Consider the following 19,289-nt stretch of genomic DNA (forward strand, 5'->3'; position numbering starts at 1 on the left):
ATGTACGGAATTGCTACAGTGAGGGTGTTACAATTGTCACGACCCAACCTATGGGCCGGACCGGCACTAGGACCTGGGCCAGCCTAAAGTCCCCGAGGCCCATTGTAAGCCTAACTATTCACTTAACCCAACTCTAAGGCCCATTTGGGCCCAATTTCAAGAAATCAACCGGACGGAGTCCGGCCATAAAGTGGACCTTTCAACGGGAGTTTTTGACTCACCCGACCTGTAAACTAAATATATCATCACTTGGGGAGCTCAGCTCACTCTCCACATACTCAAATCAACATAAAGATAAATGGGAGCTCAGCTCCCTCATCCAGTCCATCAAACATGCATATAATAATTTTACAGGTCTACATAACAATTATATTACAGACCCGAATCATTTAAATAATTCTAACACATGCGAAAATTCTAGGAGTTAATAAAATTACACAAACATTGATAAACCACCTACGAGAGAAGAAAGCAGGTTAACCTCAAAAATATCCTCCTGTGGCCTGGAAAAATATTGAACAGGAGTGAGCGTTCGACTCAGAGAGTAAAATATCAATTTTAACCATAATCTCTATAACTATCTAAAACTAATGCATCCTGTAGAGTGAAATGCAAAATCAACAACATTTTCACATCATAACATCAAAAAGGTAATTTGGAGCACTCACGCACCCAGCAATATCAATCATATATATATAGGAGCTGATCCCCTATACAGCTCTCTTAATTCCAACTGTGCCAGCGAAGAACTCAGCTAGGACTTCCACTTAATAACCAAATCGGGGTCCCAGCGAAGAACTCAAGCCGTGTCTACCTCGAAGGACCGGGTCCCAGCGAAGATCTCAAGCCGTGTCTACCCGTCCTATCCATAGTCCACACCACATCACACGCACGCCAACACACGCACACTGCTCCAAATTACCACAACAACATACATGGCACTTTCATAGTTATGAATGCAACATAAATCATGCCTAAAGTTTATCTACATAGATATATGCATATAAGTGATGCATGGGCATGCTTGAACATATAATAATAGTGAAATTACAATTAAAATTAATATTTTACTTACTCACAGACTTGACAACGGTCACTATGGTGGCTGGGCGGAGGAAGAAGGCTGTCCCGGCTCACCTGAAAATTACATTACAATTATTTAATTCAAATGACTCAATACAATCAAGAAAAGACCAAATACGTCTTAAGTCGTGCCGAAAATCCGGCAGAGTCTCCCCTATACCTAGGACCTACCCAACCTGCAAAAAGGCTCAAATCACACTTCTATATTCGCAACTCATATATCCACAGTTCAATCACATCACATAGCCCCTCCTGGGCCCATCAAATCAATCATTCATCACAGTATGTAAAATTTCAATTTAGTCCTTATAATTGATTATTTTTGCAAAAACTGCCCAAATAAGCTCTAAAAATTCTAAAACTTTGCCCTGCGGTCCTTAGCAATATTACTAGGCTATTGCAAAAAGAATCATAATTTTCTAAGCTACCACGAATATTTTATGGATTTTTAATCCTATTTAAGCACTAGAAAATTACAAAAAAGCAAGGTTTGGGTTTACCTTTGCCGATTCTGACTTCGGGGACGCGCTCGAGACATTTGACAATGGGGGGGTAGCCAAAACCTCGGTCCAATTCGGAGACTTTTCCAGAATTGATCGGCCGGAAATTCACGCATCGCCAATCGTCGAATTTCCGCGAATTGAGGATACCTACACGAAGCCCACAACACGGGGGTTAGTACATAAATTTTTCAGAATTTTCTAAGCTCATTTAATGCTTGAAAAGACACTGCGAAGTTTCGTGGGACCCATCGAAAAACGGTGTCGAAAAAATTCGAAAGTTATGTCGCCGCGAAGCTCTCGACGAGTGGAGCGCTCTGGTACTCTCAGTTTTCTCTTGGGATTCACGGTTTGCGAGAAATCTAGCCCGAAAGTCAAAATGGGCTAAAACTTCCCGAGCAAAAATTGGACAAACCGCTCAATGGATTTCGGTGTTCTTGGTGTCTATGGAAAGCTTTAGACGAGTAGATGATTTTAGACACAAGACCCCATCCAATTGGTGGCCGGATCGGCCGGATTTTGGCCGGGAAGCCGAGGAGTCGCCACACTGCGTTGTTTCTGGGGCCGTTTTTCGGCGTTCTAGGCGGCGGCCGGCCGTGGGGGAGGGCTGAAGTGGGGCGCCGGCGAGGTGGGGAGGCAGGGTAGGTGGCGGCGCGGCAAGGGGAGGAGGGAGGAGAGAGAAAAGAGAGAGAGAAGGGGAGGAGGTCGGGACGCGCGGGGAAGGGAAGAAGAAAAAGAAAAGGCCGGTCCGATTCGACCGGTCCGATCCGGTCCGGTTCAATTCGGCCGGTTCGATTCAGGATACAAAATTTTTGAATTTTTACTTTGCCTCGGGACCGAAAACGAGGTCCAAAAATTCTAAAAAAATTCCAGAAAACTCAGAAAAATTCGTAGACTCCAAATATATTTTTAGTTTTGCCACGTGGTCTTTAAATTAATTTTTAAAAATAATCAAAGTTTATATTTTTGGAAAATCGAACCCGATTTTTAAAATCCGAAAAATCTCAAAAAAATTTCTAAAATTTAAATTAAATTAAAATACTAAAAATGCTCATAAAATAATAAAATTTAAAATTTTGGGGTGTTACACCGCTGTAGTTCAAGCTTTAAAGAAAGAGGCTCAACATCCACCACCACTAAAGATTCCCAGTACAAGAAATAGAATCTTGCAGACAGATGCAAGTGACACACACTAGGGTGCTATTCTCATTGAAGAAACTGATGGAGAAAAGGACATATGTGGTCATGCTAGTGGAGAATTTAAAACTGCTGAAAAATATTATCATTCGGTCTAAAAAGAGATTCTAGCTGTCAAAAATGGCATAAAGAAGTTTGAACTTCTCACTTCACAGTTCTAATGGACAGCTCATCCTTCCCACGCATAATGGAGTTTAAGAAAAAGACCTTACCAGAACTACAACTTTTACGCTTAAAGGACTGGTTCTCTAAGTATAAATTTAAGATCTAAAATATTAAGAGAAAGCACAATCTCATTCCAGATCTCTTATCAAGACCAACTCTAGTCTAGCTCATGAGCTCCATATTTTCTCTCCCACTGATCTACATGGCAAGTTCCTCAAACACTTCCAGTTTCTTAATCCCTTTACCATATAGTTTTCCTCCAAGACGCTCACCAGCTATGTCCCTTTCACAAATCCAAAGCAATGCAAGAAACCATCAGTTTCACTTCCAGAGTGCCATGAATACTCTCAAACAGATTGTCCCACTTGTCTCACAGTTTCACCCTGATTGTTCATTCCTTACCTGTTTCATTCTACACCCTGAAACAGATCTCCTCTTAGAAGAGTTATGGTTCTTATGGTGCATGACTGTACTGTATTCAATAGCCATTAAGTTCCCATTAATGGCTCTTTACCAGTTTGTCCAAAATACTAGCACCAAATCACTACTATGGAGGTTCTTAGAATGGTTCAAACCCATCCCAGCATGGAGTTATGACCTGAGAAGATTAATGGATGTCTATGGAATAGAAGACAGGCCCATAACCCGACAACACAATGTTATGTCTATCTTCATTCTACATAGGCCCTTTTTTAGAAGGCTCGATGGACTCCTTTGGTCACAAAATTCTCATTAGGAATGGAAAACCTACAATGGGACTATCATAGATAAAAATCACATGGGACCACTCAGAAGACAACTCAACAGGCACTTGTGTGAAATCAACAATTATCAACCCTCCTTGGATTCACATGTCACATGCACTGCTTTAGGACCAGTTCATTCCACTCCAGATGGCCCTATTAATTGGAATAATCCAGCCTGGCAAGACTTTCAGGACCCCATGGACCTAGAAACACATGAAGCAATTGATAGTACAGCTCCATCATCACCTGAAAAATGTGGCCCATGGTTCCAACATTTTTATGAAGATATTGACTCTGATGACTCATACTATAGAAACTTCAATTTGTCCACATCTCTATAAAAAGATGCCTCTGGACCCACTATAACATGTGGTCTTTTGCTTTGTCTATCACTTAGTAACTTTAAGAGTGTCGGTGTGCTTTACGTAAAATTTATATTGGGTTCTGTTTACTTTAGCTTTTAAAATTATAATGTTTATTGTTATGTATCTGCCTCTTTTCTATATAAGATAAGCTTTCTTAGTTTGAAAAGATAACCTCACGAGAAATAAAATCTTTGAGTTTATCTCACTATGTTTTTTAAACTCTTCTCTCTTTCTTCTGAAAATCTGAGAATGTGTACTATTTTTCTATAATCAGTTGTACGTATGCTCTACACTTGCCTCACATGAGGATCCTGTGTATCAGAAATGCATCTGTTTTGATATTGTAAGTGATGGTCATCTTGCTATACGTAGTAGTATATAAGTACAAAAGGGCTCCCAGCCTAGGAGTACCTATAGAGAGATAAGCGACATTGAACATGAATATGTTCATACTATGTATAACAAGGGACTCCCGGCCAAAAATTTAAATAATATAATTATTAAATTAAGAGTAATAATCGATCAATAGTTAAAAATTTTAACAAATTATTAATTAATTTAAATTAATTCTCATATGAAAATAATTAAATTTTATTAGTTCAATTTAATTATTTAATAATATTGTGCGGCCTTATAAAATTATACAATTTACTGATTTTGGTGGGAAGGAAAAAAGGAAAAGACAAATAGATAAAGTTTTAGAAAGAAAAAAAAAAAAGATGATAGCGTGGCAAGAATTTGTTAACGCCTCCTTCCAATCTTTCTGACACACGACAGTTGATGATGTACTCCGCCACCGTTTTTTAGTGGACACTAACTCAAATGATGACGTGTACCTTTAGCCAATGTGGTGCAAGAGGCAAGAGCTGCACGAATCCAATGTGGTACCGAACGTAGCTTCTGGCTATACCGACCTATTAAATTTTTTACGATCGACGTTCTGAGCTGCAAGCATATATTTCGGATTAAAGATTAAATTAATTTTAAATTAATATTTAAATTTTTTAAATGAAAAATAATTTAATTTAAAAATCAAATAAAATGATTAATTTTGATTTACTTATATTTAAATTTTAATTTTATTTAATTTTAATTATATTTTAAATAAGAATACGATTAATCATATCAGTGTGTTTTTTTTCCAAAAATATCATCCCCGTTTGGCTCTACTTCTGCTCTTCTACGTCTCTCTATTTCCTAGTAAATCTAGTCATGATATGCCCATTAATTGTAGCTTTCTACTAAAATCTTGCTTGCCCTTTGCACGTTCTTAACATTTAGATCCCCAAACGTGCAATTGAGCATTAATATCCATACAAGTAAATGCATATTCCACAATTTAAGAGTTTCAATTTTAATATTTTCCTTTTTTAAAAAAAATAGTTATAAGGATTTATTTTCGAATTTAATTTTATAATTAAAACTTATTAGTTGATTCTTAAATGCACAAATTAAAATAAAATATATTTAAATAAAAAATAAAAGAAAAGGAAATACGAGGTATGGACATGAGTTAATTGTCCACATGTTATACAATAAAGAGGAAAGATGGAGAGAAGTGAGATTAGAATTGAATATACCGACATGATTTGGTTGGGTTGGGGAAGAGTCGTCATGTGTTGAGCTCCACATAAAGAAAATTTTACAAAAACGCAGTCTCTGCACCGCTCTATTTTCAAATGTGTCCGAATCATTACCGGCTACACATGAGCTCTGGACTGGATCGGTTCCATTCCCGGATTTCGAATCCTCCTATATCATCGGTCATCTATTTTCATTATCTTTACTCAGCGGGATGCCTATTCACACTTCTGAGAAAGGTAATATCTTTTTTTTTTTTTTAATTAACAATATAAAGATTCTGAATTTAATTATGTTAAAAACTATAAAATTAAAAAAAAATGATGTAAGGTAATTATTATATTTTTATGTTTGATTATAAAATAAAAATATAAATAACATAATGTAATAGAATAATAATTTTTATTTTAATATTTAATTTATTTGTGATGATTGTAATAAGAGAATGACAATAGCTGTAATGATTGGTAGTTAGATGAAAGTGATCAATTGGTTAGGTTAGGGTATGATGTTGGTGGTCTCTAACTCCTTATTTGTATTGAATGCAACATAATTTGTTAATGTATCATGTTATATATATTATTATATTACATAATATGATTTTTATTGTTAATATGTTTAAGAAGATGGTATGCTATAGTATAATTTAATAATATTTTTTTCTATAGTTAGATAATATGATATAGTAAAATAAATATAAAGACTATTAAAATATCATATATTACTGTTTTAAATGTATAAATGTTTTAAAAATATTTATTTAAATAAATATTATTTTTTAAATAATATTATTATAATAATAAAAGATATATTTTATTTTTTTTAATTAATCACTAAATATATCTTATAAATATATAATATTAAAATTATATAATTAAAATTTTATATATTGTATAATAATAAAATAAAAATATAAAATTTTAAATTAAGAAGACCATCAATTTAATAATTTAAAAATTATATTAAATTGATGATTTCCTGAACATATGAAGTAATTATATTATATAATATGAAATCATCATAAATCATGATCTAAACATAGTGTCAATGATGGCAATGGAGTCAAGTGGTAATGACCATAGCAACGAGCCAAGTGATGATGGCAACTTGCCAGTAACAACGAGACGCGTGATGATGAGATTGGTGATTTGGTGATAATGGCCAAAGTGATGGCGATAATGATGTAGACGTAGAACAGTAGTTGTAATAATAGTAGCATTGGCGACAGCAGTAGCGGTATTGATGGTGAACAATTGATGGTGGTAACAATATATAAAAATTATTGCATATATTTTTATATATAATAATTATTATATTAATTAAATTATAATTTATTCTATTATATAATTATCATTTTAATTATATTAAAATTTTTTAAATAATTAAATAAAATATAATTGCCCTTTGATATCTTTAATTACATTATATCAGATATAACCTAGCGTATACCATTCACCAAGATCCAATAGGCTATAAGGAGGGAATACAAGCTTTTATTTTGTCATACTCATAAGTTATAATCAAGACCATCCTTTAAAGGTTTTTGATGGCCAAGAGGCAAGCACTACATTCGCTGTATAATGGGAAATTTTTCGTCATGTAAGATTCATATTGGTCGAATCTGCGTCTTTGATTTATTATTAGGTAAAGATTTAGAACAATGGCCCAAAGGCTTTTCCGTTAAAAGGGAACCAAGGCCCAGCTAAGAAAGCCGAGTGGCCCAAAATACAATCAAATTATATTGCAAATGTGATATTTGACACCAGAATCTAAATAACCAAGAGGATCAACGACCCGGATGGCAAACTTAAATGCAACTTCTCATGAATTTCATTCCCAATCTAACTACTTACCATTTCAGACAACATTTTATTTAGAATATTTAAAAAGACGCATCACCTCTGCAACAATAATTGCAATGTGGGCACGATAAATTCCAACTGAAAGGAGTAGTTGCTATGGCACACACAAAATTTGTACACAGCCATCAAATTTCTAATGGTACAAATACTGCAGCATAGAATAAAAATCGTCTTTGCGAAAAAAAAAAAACCTAAAATTATTGTATCCTTTTCAACTTCTTCTAACTTAATGCACTATTGTCCCCCCTCCATTTAGCAATTCGACTCATTTACTCATTTCCTAAGTTACATAGAACTGGAAGACAGCAAAATCACCTAAATCACTGCCCTGGATGTATACAATGTGGACAGCAGATTTATCCTGAAACTTCTGAGCAATTAACCATTTAAATTTCTCAACCTTGCAACCAGTTCATCCTGTACACATCATGCAATGAATCAGATAGACAGATGCATAATGAGATTTCTAATTCTGAAATTTATCATCAATCTGAGAAACATGACTAGCTAAAAGAAGTCCACACTAAATTCCTGTGAGTGTTTTTATACTTACCTTCTTTCCTCTGGGTGAAAGACCCCGCTCCTTCAGAAGAGCACGAAGCCTTTCTACTGTCAAACTGTACAAGTCCCTATCACCTGCTCGGCTATCAGATCCCTCTACACACGCAAAGGCATTTAAAACTCAGAAGATAATACCAGTAAATTGAATAGCAGTAAATGAATGAAACATGCCCTGCATATGAAACTTGCTGACATTTAAGGCAGACAGGATTCTCCGAATTGATGGCATTTAGACAAAAAAATCACCCCATATTGCTTTCTGGTAATTTTTTAACAAGACACTTTTTAACTATTCTTCATTATTCTACAATGTCATCGGCCATTTTTGAATGCCCGATTTGCAAATATACCAACCAAAGAAAACAAGGGCATATGGATTCTGCTGAACATGAAAAAGCAAATGAGGATTCATATGCCTAGAAGCCATTGGTGCATAAAGACCAAAATTATAAGAAACAAATAATTTGCAGAACAAACCTTAAAATACCATACGAGGATTCTTTGCTTGGAGGAAAAACATTATCGGTTGATTTGGTGGTGGGAACCAGAAAGAGGGTAAATGATGTTGAATGATCTTTATTGCCGTTACCCATTAAAAAATGATGTACTTACATACCAAATAATGATGAATGCCAATGCAAAAGAAAGACTACCAGAGCTCACCTTGCCGAGAACCAGTTTGACTATTGCTTCTTTTAGCTGAAGCCCTGCCATCCTGAACCCTTTCTGGAGCACTGGAAAAAAAAGAGGTTACAACCATCAAGGAGATCAACATGATCATGTTTTCAAGAGCAAAAAGGCTGAGTCAACAAAGGGTGTTCACAAGGAAATAGAAAAGAGCCAAAAAAAAAAAAAAAAGGGGATGGGAAGAGGGTGGGGTAAGAACAACATAAGTGTGTGTGTGTGTCAATGTGTGAAATGGAACAAACAGTAGGGCCATAAAATCATGAATGTCTGTCTTAACTCAAACCAAAAAATCTTGTTACGGTACACAAGTAACCCATCATTAAATGGCAAACATCCTTTTCTAACAAAGATAGAAGCAATACCGCTTTCTAGAACCCTCTGCTGCAGTTACTCCCTTCATATCCTTTGAACTGGAATCACCCTTTTGTTTCTTAAGCTGAAGCGATCTAATCAATATGTTTGTTTGATTAGTCTTTATCTCTTGGCCCTCTGGATATAAAAAGAGAAAAAAAATCAGTTATTGTTCAAAAATACATTACCCAGAGCAAAGAACCAGTCATTCGAATAATGGAAATCAAGATTTGCTATGATGTGTGTGTGTGTGTGTGTGTGTGTGTGAGAGAGAGAGAGAGAGAGAGAGAGAGAGAGAGAGAGAACTTAATGATTCTCTCAATGCAACAGCAGATAGAGTATAAACATGGGGTTGGGGCTAAATCACATCAAATGCTTTTGAAGCACCAAAAAATCAGAAAATCTATGAAGTTACAGAAAGAAGTAGACCTGGAGGCAATGTATCATGCTCACAGATGTAGACTCGCATCCCACCCTGTACAAAAATTCTTAACATGTGAACAAAAATTCAATATGAAAGAAAACTCTATTGAAAGAGAACTCTAATCAATTTAAAAGAAAAGGCAATGTCCAGTTACATGAACAAAACCAATAATACAAATACTCAAGAAATAGACCAAGAAAAGAAGATAACAAGATCAACACCTGAAATATTGGCATCATTCAAATCTTTCCAAATCAAGGAAACCTCAAGAAATATTGCAATTTATGCAAAGAATCTACAAATAAAAACTTAGGCAAGTTTTTCTTTAAGCATCTTTTTAAATATTAAAGTAAGAATAAGGTATACAATATACAGCACACGAAATAAAACCAGGATAAATCAAATAAAGTTAAAATCTTACATATTAGTTATGAAAAAGATGACTTAATAACTCCTTATTAGAAGGCATAGTACTATCCTTTTCATTTAATCTGTAATTATCGTATGGTAAAGTGTGCTCATTGCAGGCTTGGTAGTGAACATTGAGGGCAAGCTTACACATAATATATTAATATTAGTGACAAACAAGATGATATATTATCATTTCTTCATTCATTGAAACAAAGGCTCTCAAAAGGTAGATGTGTGATAAGACCCTTGATCACACCAATGAATACTTCCATGCACATGCCAATGTCAAAAAGAAACACCTTCAACTTTGACCATTAATATGGAACAATCAAAAAGCAATATCTATTTACAATTTACATATTCAAAACCCATAATTAGAGATACAACAACAATAAGGCTCTTTGAGCTGGAAGACTAACTATTCACTCTTGAGAGATAGTCATATTAACAAAGCAACTAGGCAATAAAGGAATAAATTATTAAACGCATCTAAAGCATCTCTACTATCTAATGTATAACACTGAATGGATGACACGATGTGCATTGGTACGTAGTTTAATAAAGTGCAATCATTGAGCCTTTAAATAAAATTCACAAATGCAGAACCTTGAAAATTATTCATCAAAGGTGGGGAGGTGCTTAAGATTGTTTATAAGGGCCTAGATCACAACAAAGTTCATGGTGGGGGAAAAATAATTTCAAAACTCTAAAAACAGAAATATAAAAACCCACAACTTCTAACTTCTTGTTAATTAAAGCAAACAGGATGCCTTAAAGAGGATAGCCTTGTTCAATTGCTCAAAAACTGGAATAATTTTAGTCCAGTTCATTTAAATCAAATCCAAACCTCACAATACAACACGCAACTGCTACACAATAGCCATAAATATTATAATGTCAATACTCATTCTCACGCATGACACTTGGATACAACCAGAGGCATCTCTAATACAGCACTCCTAGTATCTGCCACCCATCACAACTAGCAAAAGATACATGCCAAAGGACTAATTTCATTAACCGTACAAAATAATCTACCCAACTTACCGTCAATTAAGCTCTTACTTTCCTGGAATTCCTATGGAAAGTGTTAAAAAAAAAAAAAAAAAGACACTATGGCAGAGTATATGTATGCACGTTTTTAAAACCAATAGCAACCCACATAATTTGGGACAAAGTATCAAAAAGCTAATTTATTGAATATCACGCCGCAAATGAATCAAATTACTGATGTTACTCTCAGTAAAGCAAGTCAACGGAAAAGAACCAACACGTCAAAAATTTCTAGCACATTTACTCAGGAATCAAACAGGAAGTAATCAATTTCTTAAAACAAAACAAAACAAAACAAAACAAAAGAGAACAATTCAAGAATAAAGTTCAACGAAGAGGAAATGAGATTCACCGGATTTGAAGAGAGAACGGTAGAGGACAAGAAGCCCCGAGAAGGAAGATTAGAGAGGAATCTGGAAGCGCCATTAACCGTAGGATTTGAATCGGACGGCTGAGAAGACGAACCCTCCATGGCGCTGGAAGGAAAAAGAAAAAAAACCCTTGCGATGCAAAGAAAGACAAGAAGGAGACCCAAGTGTGCGAGTTAAATGGGCGCGACGACGAAGAGCGTGACTACTTGCTTTTATAGGAGTCCTATCGTACATCCCACTTCGCTATATTTACGGCCATCAACTGTGTTTGGTTACACTAGGCCTTTGGTTTGGTGGTAACTCCCCACAGAGAGATGTTGAAAATTTTTATATCATGTGTACTCAAATTTATATATAAAATAAATAAAATTTATATATTAAATTTATAGTAAATTATTTTTAGGCAATGGTGGTAATACCATGAGCTAAGGGTCTTCATTGTTGAAGTCAACATGTACTGGTTGTCTTCCCTTCCCATTAATTAGTTCCTATCATAATAATAATATAATAAATGCTAACTATTTTCTACCGTAACGGTCCAATTTAATATTAAAAATAAATTAAAAATAAACATGAAAGACACAAAAAAATTTATGTTTTAAGTGTTTTATTTATAAAAATAATTTCTAAGATTTAGTATAATTAATAATGAGTTCTCATATTTTAAAAATCAAATAACTAGATTTTTTTATGATTTGTTTTCGTTAACACATTAATCATTATGTTCAAATTAATTTTAAGAGATGGTCCAAAAATATTTTTACCTTTGTATCTATCCAAGGGGATAGCATGTCTCTGTCTCCGTTCTCTGTGTACCACCTCTCTCTAAAAAAGAAGACCCAAGCCTCCTTCGATTCAAAGGCTGCTACCAACTTCTTTATTTTACATGAATGAAATCTTTTTATCTTGGACAAAAGAAAAAATCTGTGTGTGTGTTTCTCTTTCATTCTTTCTTTTCCTCTCTCTCTATTTGTCTCTCTTTGTTATCACTCTCTTTCATCTTGCTTCCCTCTCTTCCTTTGTGTTTGTGTGTATCTTTCTGCTACTCCATCTCCCTCATTCTAAATGGAGGCCAATAAACTAAAGAAGTTCGGAAAGTGGAAACAAACAAACAAACAAAACACGATGGAACATATAAGCAAAATAAAACCATAAAGTGAATATCATCTCATTCTCGTTACCAACAAATTAATAAAATAGAAGACAAACAAATAAGAAAAAACATGACCATTAAAAAAACTAAATTAATTCATTGTTCTTGCAATGTGGCGTGCAACTAATTAGTGGTGGAAATGGAGCACAGGCTAGGAATTGAGAAGACAAGAAGGAAAGGTGGATCATTTTAAAGGTGATGCTGAATCCTTGGTTGGAATCGTGACAGTCTTAACAACCTCCATCATCACTCTTGGGGATCTTTCTTCTTCGTTTTCTTGGTATAGTTGAAATTATCGAATTGAAATCCCAACATCAGTTTTCCCGATTCCACACTTGAAATTCCTCTTTAAATTCACACATAATTTGGATTCCGTGCCGAGTGATAAAAATGAAGAGCTTTGATTATCTCTCTTCCTTTGCGCATATATTAGTTTGTTGCGTGTCTGCCTCATTATGGTTTTTGAAAAATGAAATATTCACTAGGTAAGTTTCAAGGATTCAAGCTTGGACAGAAAGAGAACAACGGATGGGGAAGGGCTATGTACAAACATTTGGGTTTGGAGAGAAGGGAGGAAACACACTATTTTTGTAAAGAGAAGGGGAGGGGAGGTCATCAATTTGCATATGAAAGTGGGGAGGAGATTCCCATTTCGCATTGATTTGATCCATATTAGGGATGCGAATCTGATTTAATCAATAAAAATCCACTTAGATAGGCTATTAACCTTATGGCCCATAGCCCAGACTACCACCGTTGGCGGGCATAGAATCACAGCAATCATTGGGGTGAGGGAAAACTAATCACGACCATCCACGTGGCAGAAATCAGAAATGAAGCCTTCTCAGAACATGAAGAGGAGCTTAAAGGACGCTTCAGAGATCTACGCCAGTGACGGCCATTAAATATCGGATAAGAAGTGTCTTTCTCTAAAAATAGCAATAAAAATAGCGACACACCGGATAAGCACAAAGCGGACTGTTCGTCGATTCCTTTGACCACTCCACTCCATCATCAACAATGCACCCTCTTTACTACCTACGCTTTCGGTACCTTCCACGTGTCCCTTTGATTACAAGTATTCCCTTTGGACGGGTGTTAATCGGCAATGAAAATGAGAAGCGCGAAATCTGTTGCAGAGGAAAGAAGATCTCTTTTTTTGTTCTTTAATTATTTATTTATATTTGTCAGCTTCAGCCTTCAAGGTGTGCTTGTGCTAATCCGAAGGAAGAGTTTGTAGCAGGAGAAGAGTAGGTGAAGATGGCGACGTTGCAGATGGTGAGAGAGAGAGAGGTGGAGGAGACGCAGGAGAGGAGTCCAAGGAGTCCAGAGGCCGACCTCGGGATGAAAGTTGAGGATTTGTGGGATGTGCAGGAGCCGCAGCTCAGTCCAACTGAGAAGCTCAACGCTTGTTTCGAGAGTATCCCTGTCTCTGCCTTCCCATCTGCGAATTCCTCTCAAGGTACTGTCTTTGATTTTGCTTCACCGATCAATCGATTGATCGATTTCTGTTTGGTGATCACAGTTTATTATATACAATCTCTTTAATTTAATTTAATTGAATCTGAGTTTTTATATCAATGGATGGATGCAGTGGTCGAAATCAAATCAGACACGAGTCTAGCAGAGGCCGTGAAAATACTAGCGGATAACAAAATATTAAGCGCACCGGTGGTGGATGTTGATGCACCTGAGGATGCCACTTGGATGGACAGATACCTCGGCGTTGTTGAGTTCGCCGGAATTGCTGTGTGGATTTTGCATCAGGTTAGTGTGCCAATCAATTTCTTTTTGTTTTTGTTTATGGAAGCTAATCAAAGCCCTCTTTGTGTTGTTGATTGAATTAGAAATTTAAGGAGAAAGAAATGAATGGCTTGTTTATGGATTCTGTTATCCACTTTGCAATATAGGAAATGAAGAGCCTTTGTGTTTATTAATCCTTTTAACAGGCAGCTTGAATTATAATGAAATAATTTGTTTGTCATTTTGCATAATCGCACGTTTGTTTTTCTTAAAGTTGCTGATGCAAATGAGCGGTCACAGTATGATTGTATCTTAATAATAGAGATATTTAAGATTTCAAATTCTATTGTGTAATAATAATTTGTTGTATTGTTCTTTTGATTCAGTCCTTTCTGGATGGATGATTGAAAAGAGCTCTTTTTTTTTTTTTTTTTGAGCAGTCAGAACCTCCATCTCCTAGGAGTCAAAGCTCTGGAACAGCTCTTGCAGTGGCGGCTAATGGATTGACTAATGCTGCAGGGCTTGGGACCTTAGGCCCTGAAGATGCTTCAGCAACTTCTGGAAACTTTTTTGAGGCTTTGACTTCTTCTGAGTTCTATAAAAGCATGAAGGTTCCAACTCTTGCATTATGATAATTCAAAGCTTTGTTCCTGATTTATTTTGCCATTTTCTGAATCATGTGCAAACAGAAAGGTTTTAACTTTACAGCATTCAGGTTCGAGACATCTCTGGATCATTCCGGTGGGCACCATTTCTTGCTTTACAGAAATCCAACTCCTTTTTGACGATGCTCTTGTTGCTTTCAAAATACAAAATGAAGAGTGTTCCTGTTGTTGATCCGGGTGAAGGGAAGATTGATAACATAATCACACAGTCTGCTGTTATTCACATGCTAGCAGAATGTGCTGGGCTTCAATGGTTTGAAAGCTGGGGAACAAAGAAACTTTCAGAAATTGGTCTTCCCTCCATGTCTCTTAATCAAATTGTCAAGGTTTGTGGCCTTTATCAGTTAATGTGTTCCTCTTCTTTCTTCGAATTTGAGGTGATTTATACACGTGGTTATCTGTAATGCTTTGATCAATTTGTTAATTTTTCAACAATACATTTAAACTGAATGCATCATTCTCTGTTCTGTATCTGCATGGTAAGGATGAGAGATTCATGTTGGCTGCAGGGCCAACCAAATCTTTTACCTGAACATTTAAATTAGCAGAACTTGCCACCATGGTGTATTCAAAATCCTGGGTCAAGTTCTCTTGATGTTGATGGACACTTTGCAGCCTCATATTGTTTTTATGCCTCTATATCTTTCCTTAGTGTGTCCTTCTAATGATTAAAAGGTTAATGAAGTTATTCAAATTGTCATTTTGTTTGTTTTAGGTGCATGAGGAGGAACCGGTTCTCCAAGCCTTTAAGCTGATGAGAAAAAAGAGAATTGGAGCAATACCTGTTGTTGAAAGTGATGGTAAAAGGGCAGTGGGCAATATAAGTCTAAGAGATGTTCAGTTCCTGTTAACTGCACCTGAGATCTACCATGATTACAGGTTTGGAACTTCATATTACATCAGCTTTGTGCTTAGTCACATACTCCATTATAAAATGTTTCATATTTGATAGTTGAAATCTCTAACAACCGTGCAATATGCCCTTCCATATTGGTCCTCAAAATTTATATGTATCTTGTTAATAATATTGGCTGGTGCTAGGAGCCAATTAGAGCATTCCATATATACAAATTCCACAAGCAATGTGACATTTATTTTTTCGTGTGTGTGTATAAAAAAAAAGGAGTGACTTTTATAGTTAACCAGTATAAGTGTAATGAACCTTAAATCTGTTTGCTAAAGGTACACACTTTCGTCATATGAGGTTTTATCTCAAATTCCATTCTCATTCTAGTATTTGAATTCTTGAAGGATCTGAATACCTAGGTTTTCAGAATTTGACTAATGGAGGCTGAGAGAAAATTTTCAAAGGAGCGCTAGGGCGTAGTGGGGGATTGCCTTGGAAATCATGAGAGCCAAGAGCTCCCTGCCTTTTTTATTTCTCTACCAGTATTGACTAAGGATCTATTTGGCATTGCTGTTGAAGTTACTGTTGCAAAAAATTCTTAAATATATTGGTTAGGAGCATTAAAATTTGATTTGAAAATAAATTTGACATATTTTAGTCATATGAGTACCAAGATAACAAAAAAGCTTTTCCAAACTGTTTTCTTCAACAGTATCTGAAATGATACTTTTTCTGTAAAGTGCTTTCTGGCCTCTGAAAGTCAATCCCAAATAGGCATTAAGATCAATTCATGCTAAAGCACTCTTGGTAAATTTTCCTTTATCATGTGGTGATTGTGTTATGGCTTTGGGATTTATTGGGTAAGTAGGTTACCTAATCAATTGATAATTCGGATCTTTACTTTGACACTAAACCAATTCTCATCTCAGCGGATTCTTATGACATTGTGACAGGTCTATAACTGCAAAGAACTTTTTGACGGCAGTTAGAAGCTACTTGAAGGAGCATCATGAAACCTCACCAATGGTGAATGGCATGATTACATGCACAAAAGACCACACCATTAAAGAATTGATTCTGAAACTTGATTCCAAAAAAGTTCATCGAATATATGTTGTGGATGATGCTGGGAATCTGGAAGGAGTGATCACTCTGAGAGACATCATCTCAAGGCTTGTACATGAGCCTCCTGGCTACTTTGGTGATTTCTTTGATGGAGTGCTGCCTTTGCCCCAGAACAGTAGAGTTTAAGAGGTATCAATATTGATGGTCTAGTCATTTCCCTAATGATTGGCCACTCTGCTAATCATCTTTGAATTGTTTGATAGCGAGAAAATGCGGTGACTGTAACATAGTCGAGTGCCCATGTAATTAGTTTCTTCTACTTCAGTGGGGTTCCATTTTCTGTGCATCTTGATGTATCTACAAACTGAATGTGACCTCTTTTGGGCTAAAATCAAATCAAATAATTAGGACTTCTCCATGTTGTTCTTGTGGTTGTAAATTCCAATTACTGAGTTGGCAAGTTGAAAGGAGTGAGTTGATTGTGTTTTTCTACACCTAATGAATATTTTTAAACTTGGTCACTGTTCTTATGCTTTGAAAGGAAAAAAAAAAAAAAAAAGTGCATCTAATCATGTAATCTTATTTATGGAAACAACATTATTGAAGCAAATTTTTCTTGGAAGTATTCCATAGTTTTCTCTTGGTAGAGGAAAACAATACGTCAGATTAGGAAGCATGACTAAAAGTAGGATTTTCTGAAAGATTGAGATGGTTGGTTCCATAAGCAAGGATACAAGATTCATGGTTAGAAGTTTGGATTTTTGAATCGACCACCCTGCTAATGACCATAGCAACAAATGTCTCTTAGCTTGGCTGGAGAAGAGGAGAGGTGAGCTGCGACTCTGATGGGATCAAAGTTATGCAGGCTGGTGTGCTACTCATGGCAGAAAAATTTTGCCTTGTGGCATGTCAAATGTTGCAATTGGTATTTTAATTGGTATTTTCCTGTGATTAGGCATCTCCAAAGTTGAGGATAAGGTACCTCTCCTTGGAAGATACTGACTACTAAACGTTAGTTTCTACAAATTCCGTCTTTAAACGCAAGGGATTAACCTTTCTTAACGTTCCTTGCACAGTCAGAGATGCTTTTCATTCCAAACTAACCAATCAAAACTTCTTTTCAAATCGTACGCATATATTTATACATAGGCATTGTTTTAATTCCGAGCAATAAGACGAAGTCTGTTAATGTTCCACAGAGTTGCGGACAAGTTCCCCCATTCCAAGCAAGGTCAGGTATTCTTAATGCTACCGTATGTGGGGGTAACAAAGATCCTCGGTTATACCAATGCTACAAGTATAGCTTCTTGAAGCAGATCAAACGCAAACGGCCACTTTCTTGCTTGGCAAAATAGCATAGAACGCATAAGAGGCCAAATGCTAATTAGGTTTTTCGTCCTACAAATTGGACGTATCGATGACAAGTAATAGGCTCAAACATGTATGTGTTGGAAAATTATATATATATATATATATATATATATAGAACAGCGGAACCCATGCATTTATAGAATGAAATCACAGCGCTCTGAGAGCACTAAATAATTTCCCATATGCATTAAGGAGTTTATTTTTTCTTTTCTAAATCATTTAGAAAATGTTCACGCCCCACTTTAGAAGTGATCATATGGATGCACCTTGAAAGGATCGGTTTAAAATCAGAGTCGCCCCCTGATCAAAATCAGAACCGGTCCAATAAATTTTTAAATTGAATTACTAAAAAATTATCATACTTTCAATTCTTTTAATCATATCATATATTAATTAAATTTTATACCTTTAAATTTTTCCTAATTATGTCCTACTGACATCAAATTCATTAATTACTTAATAGACTTGCCACGTTAGACATTACGATCAAATATTACATCACACCAACAAATCTAGTGATGATAGAATACAATTAAAAAAAATTAAAAAGCATAAAATTTAATTAGTATAAAATATAATTGAAATTTTTTTTGATAATTTCTTTTTTTAATTTAATAAATCCTTTAATTTTTATCCAATATTTACATGCATATGTATTTTTTATTCCTTTTATGATAAAAAATACATATTAATTTTGATCCAAAATATGTAAATTTTTTTAATATTTTAAAAAATAAAAATTAATATATTTGATCTGATATCGAACTGGACTTTTGGTTTATGATCTAAAATCAGTTGAAATTGAAATTATGACCGATGCGTTTAAAAACCAATCCCATCTGATTTTGTCTCGATTTTCCCTCTAATTGAAATCGACAGTTTCGGCCCGTGGGCGGCCACATGGCCCCAGCCATGCCTGATTTGAACTTATAAATATCCTAATGCCAAGTAATTGACCTAGGAGCAAGGAGAGAGCATCATAAATCAAGTAGTTATCGAGGTCTCTAACTCATTTGATGGAGTGAGAATACAGTGAGCACACCACCAGAGTGGCCCATCTAATGGCGTAGATGTTTGGGAAAACAATT

The 19,289-nt window shown here is 35.4% G+C and overlaps 2 protein-coding genes across 2 annotated transcripts; one reads left to right on the forward strand and one right to left on the reverse strand.

Moving 5' to 3' along the window:
* Positions 1-7,539: 7,539 nt before the first annotated feature.
* On the reverse strand, positions 7,540-11,696 carry LOC110671920 (uncharacterized). The gene is made up of 6 exons (XM_021834545.2): positions 11,339-11,696; positions 9,528-9,573; positions 9,110-9,236; positions 8,724-8,794; positions 8,053-8,156; positions 7,540-7,916 (listed from the first exon to the last, which is right to left on the reverse strand). The coding sequence occupies exons 1-6, from the start codon at positions 11,456-11,458 to the stop codon at positions 7,878-7,880; spliced, it is 507 nt and encodes a 168-aa protein (XP_021690237.1). The 5' UTR covers positions 11,459-11,696; the 3' UTR covers positions 7,540-7,877.
* Positions 11,697-13,411: 1,715 nt separating this feature from the next.
* Positions 13,412-17,248, forward strand: LOC110671886 (SNF1-related protein kinase regulatory subunit gamma-1). The gene is made up of 6 exons (XM_021834501.2): positions 13,412-13,972; positions 14,105-14,277; positions 14,694-14,864; positions 14,969-15,244; positions 15,634-15,797; positions 16,719-17,248. Exons 1-6 carry the CDS (start codon positions 13,771-13,773, stop codon positions 17,014-17,016), a joined length of 1,284 nt encoding a protein of 427 aa, XP_021690193.1. The 5' UTR covers positions 13,412-13,770; the 3' UTR covers positions 17,017-17,248.
* The last annotated feature ends 2,041 nt before the right edge of the window (positions 17,249-19,289 follow it).

The sequence above is a fragment of the Hevea brasiliensis genome, chromosome 13 (genome assembly GCF_030052815.1).
Source record: "Hevea brasiliensis isolate MT/VB/25A 57/8 chromosome 13, ASM3005281v1, whole genome shotgun sequence".
NCBI classification, from domain to species: domain Eukaryota; kingdom Viridiplantae; phylum Streptophyta; class Magnoliopsida; order Malpighiales; family Euphorbiaceae; genus Hevea; species Hevea brasiliensis.

Bases quoted from the DNA above. Each gene is read 5' to 3' on its own strand.
- LOC110671920 (XM_021834545.2), bottom strand. From the start codon at position 11,458: ATGGAGGGTTCGTCTTCTCAGCCGTCCGATTCAAATCCTACGGTTAAT. The intron at 9,237-9,527 runs GTCTACTTCTTT...TTTTATATCCAG, and splicing joins GCATGATACATTGCCTCCAG to AGGGCCAAGAGATAAAGACT. The intron at 8,157-8,723 runs GTGAGCTCTGGT...TTGCGTGTGTAG, and splicing joins TCAAACTGGTTCTCGGCAAG to AGGGATCTGATAGCCGAGCA.
- LOC110671886 (XM_021834501.2), top strand. From the start codon at position 13,771: ATGGCGACGTTGCAGATGGTGAGAGAGAGAGAGGTGGAGGAGACGCAG. The intron at 13,973-14,104 runs GTACTGTCTTTG...GGATGGATGCAG, and splicing joins ATCTGCGAATTCCTCTCAAG to TGGTCGAAATCAAATCAGAC. The intron at 14,278-14,693 runs GTTAGTGTGCCA...TTTTTTGAGCAG, and splicing joins CTGTGTGGATTTTGCATCAG to TCAGAACCTCCATCTCCTAG.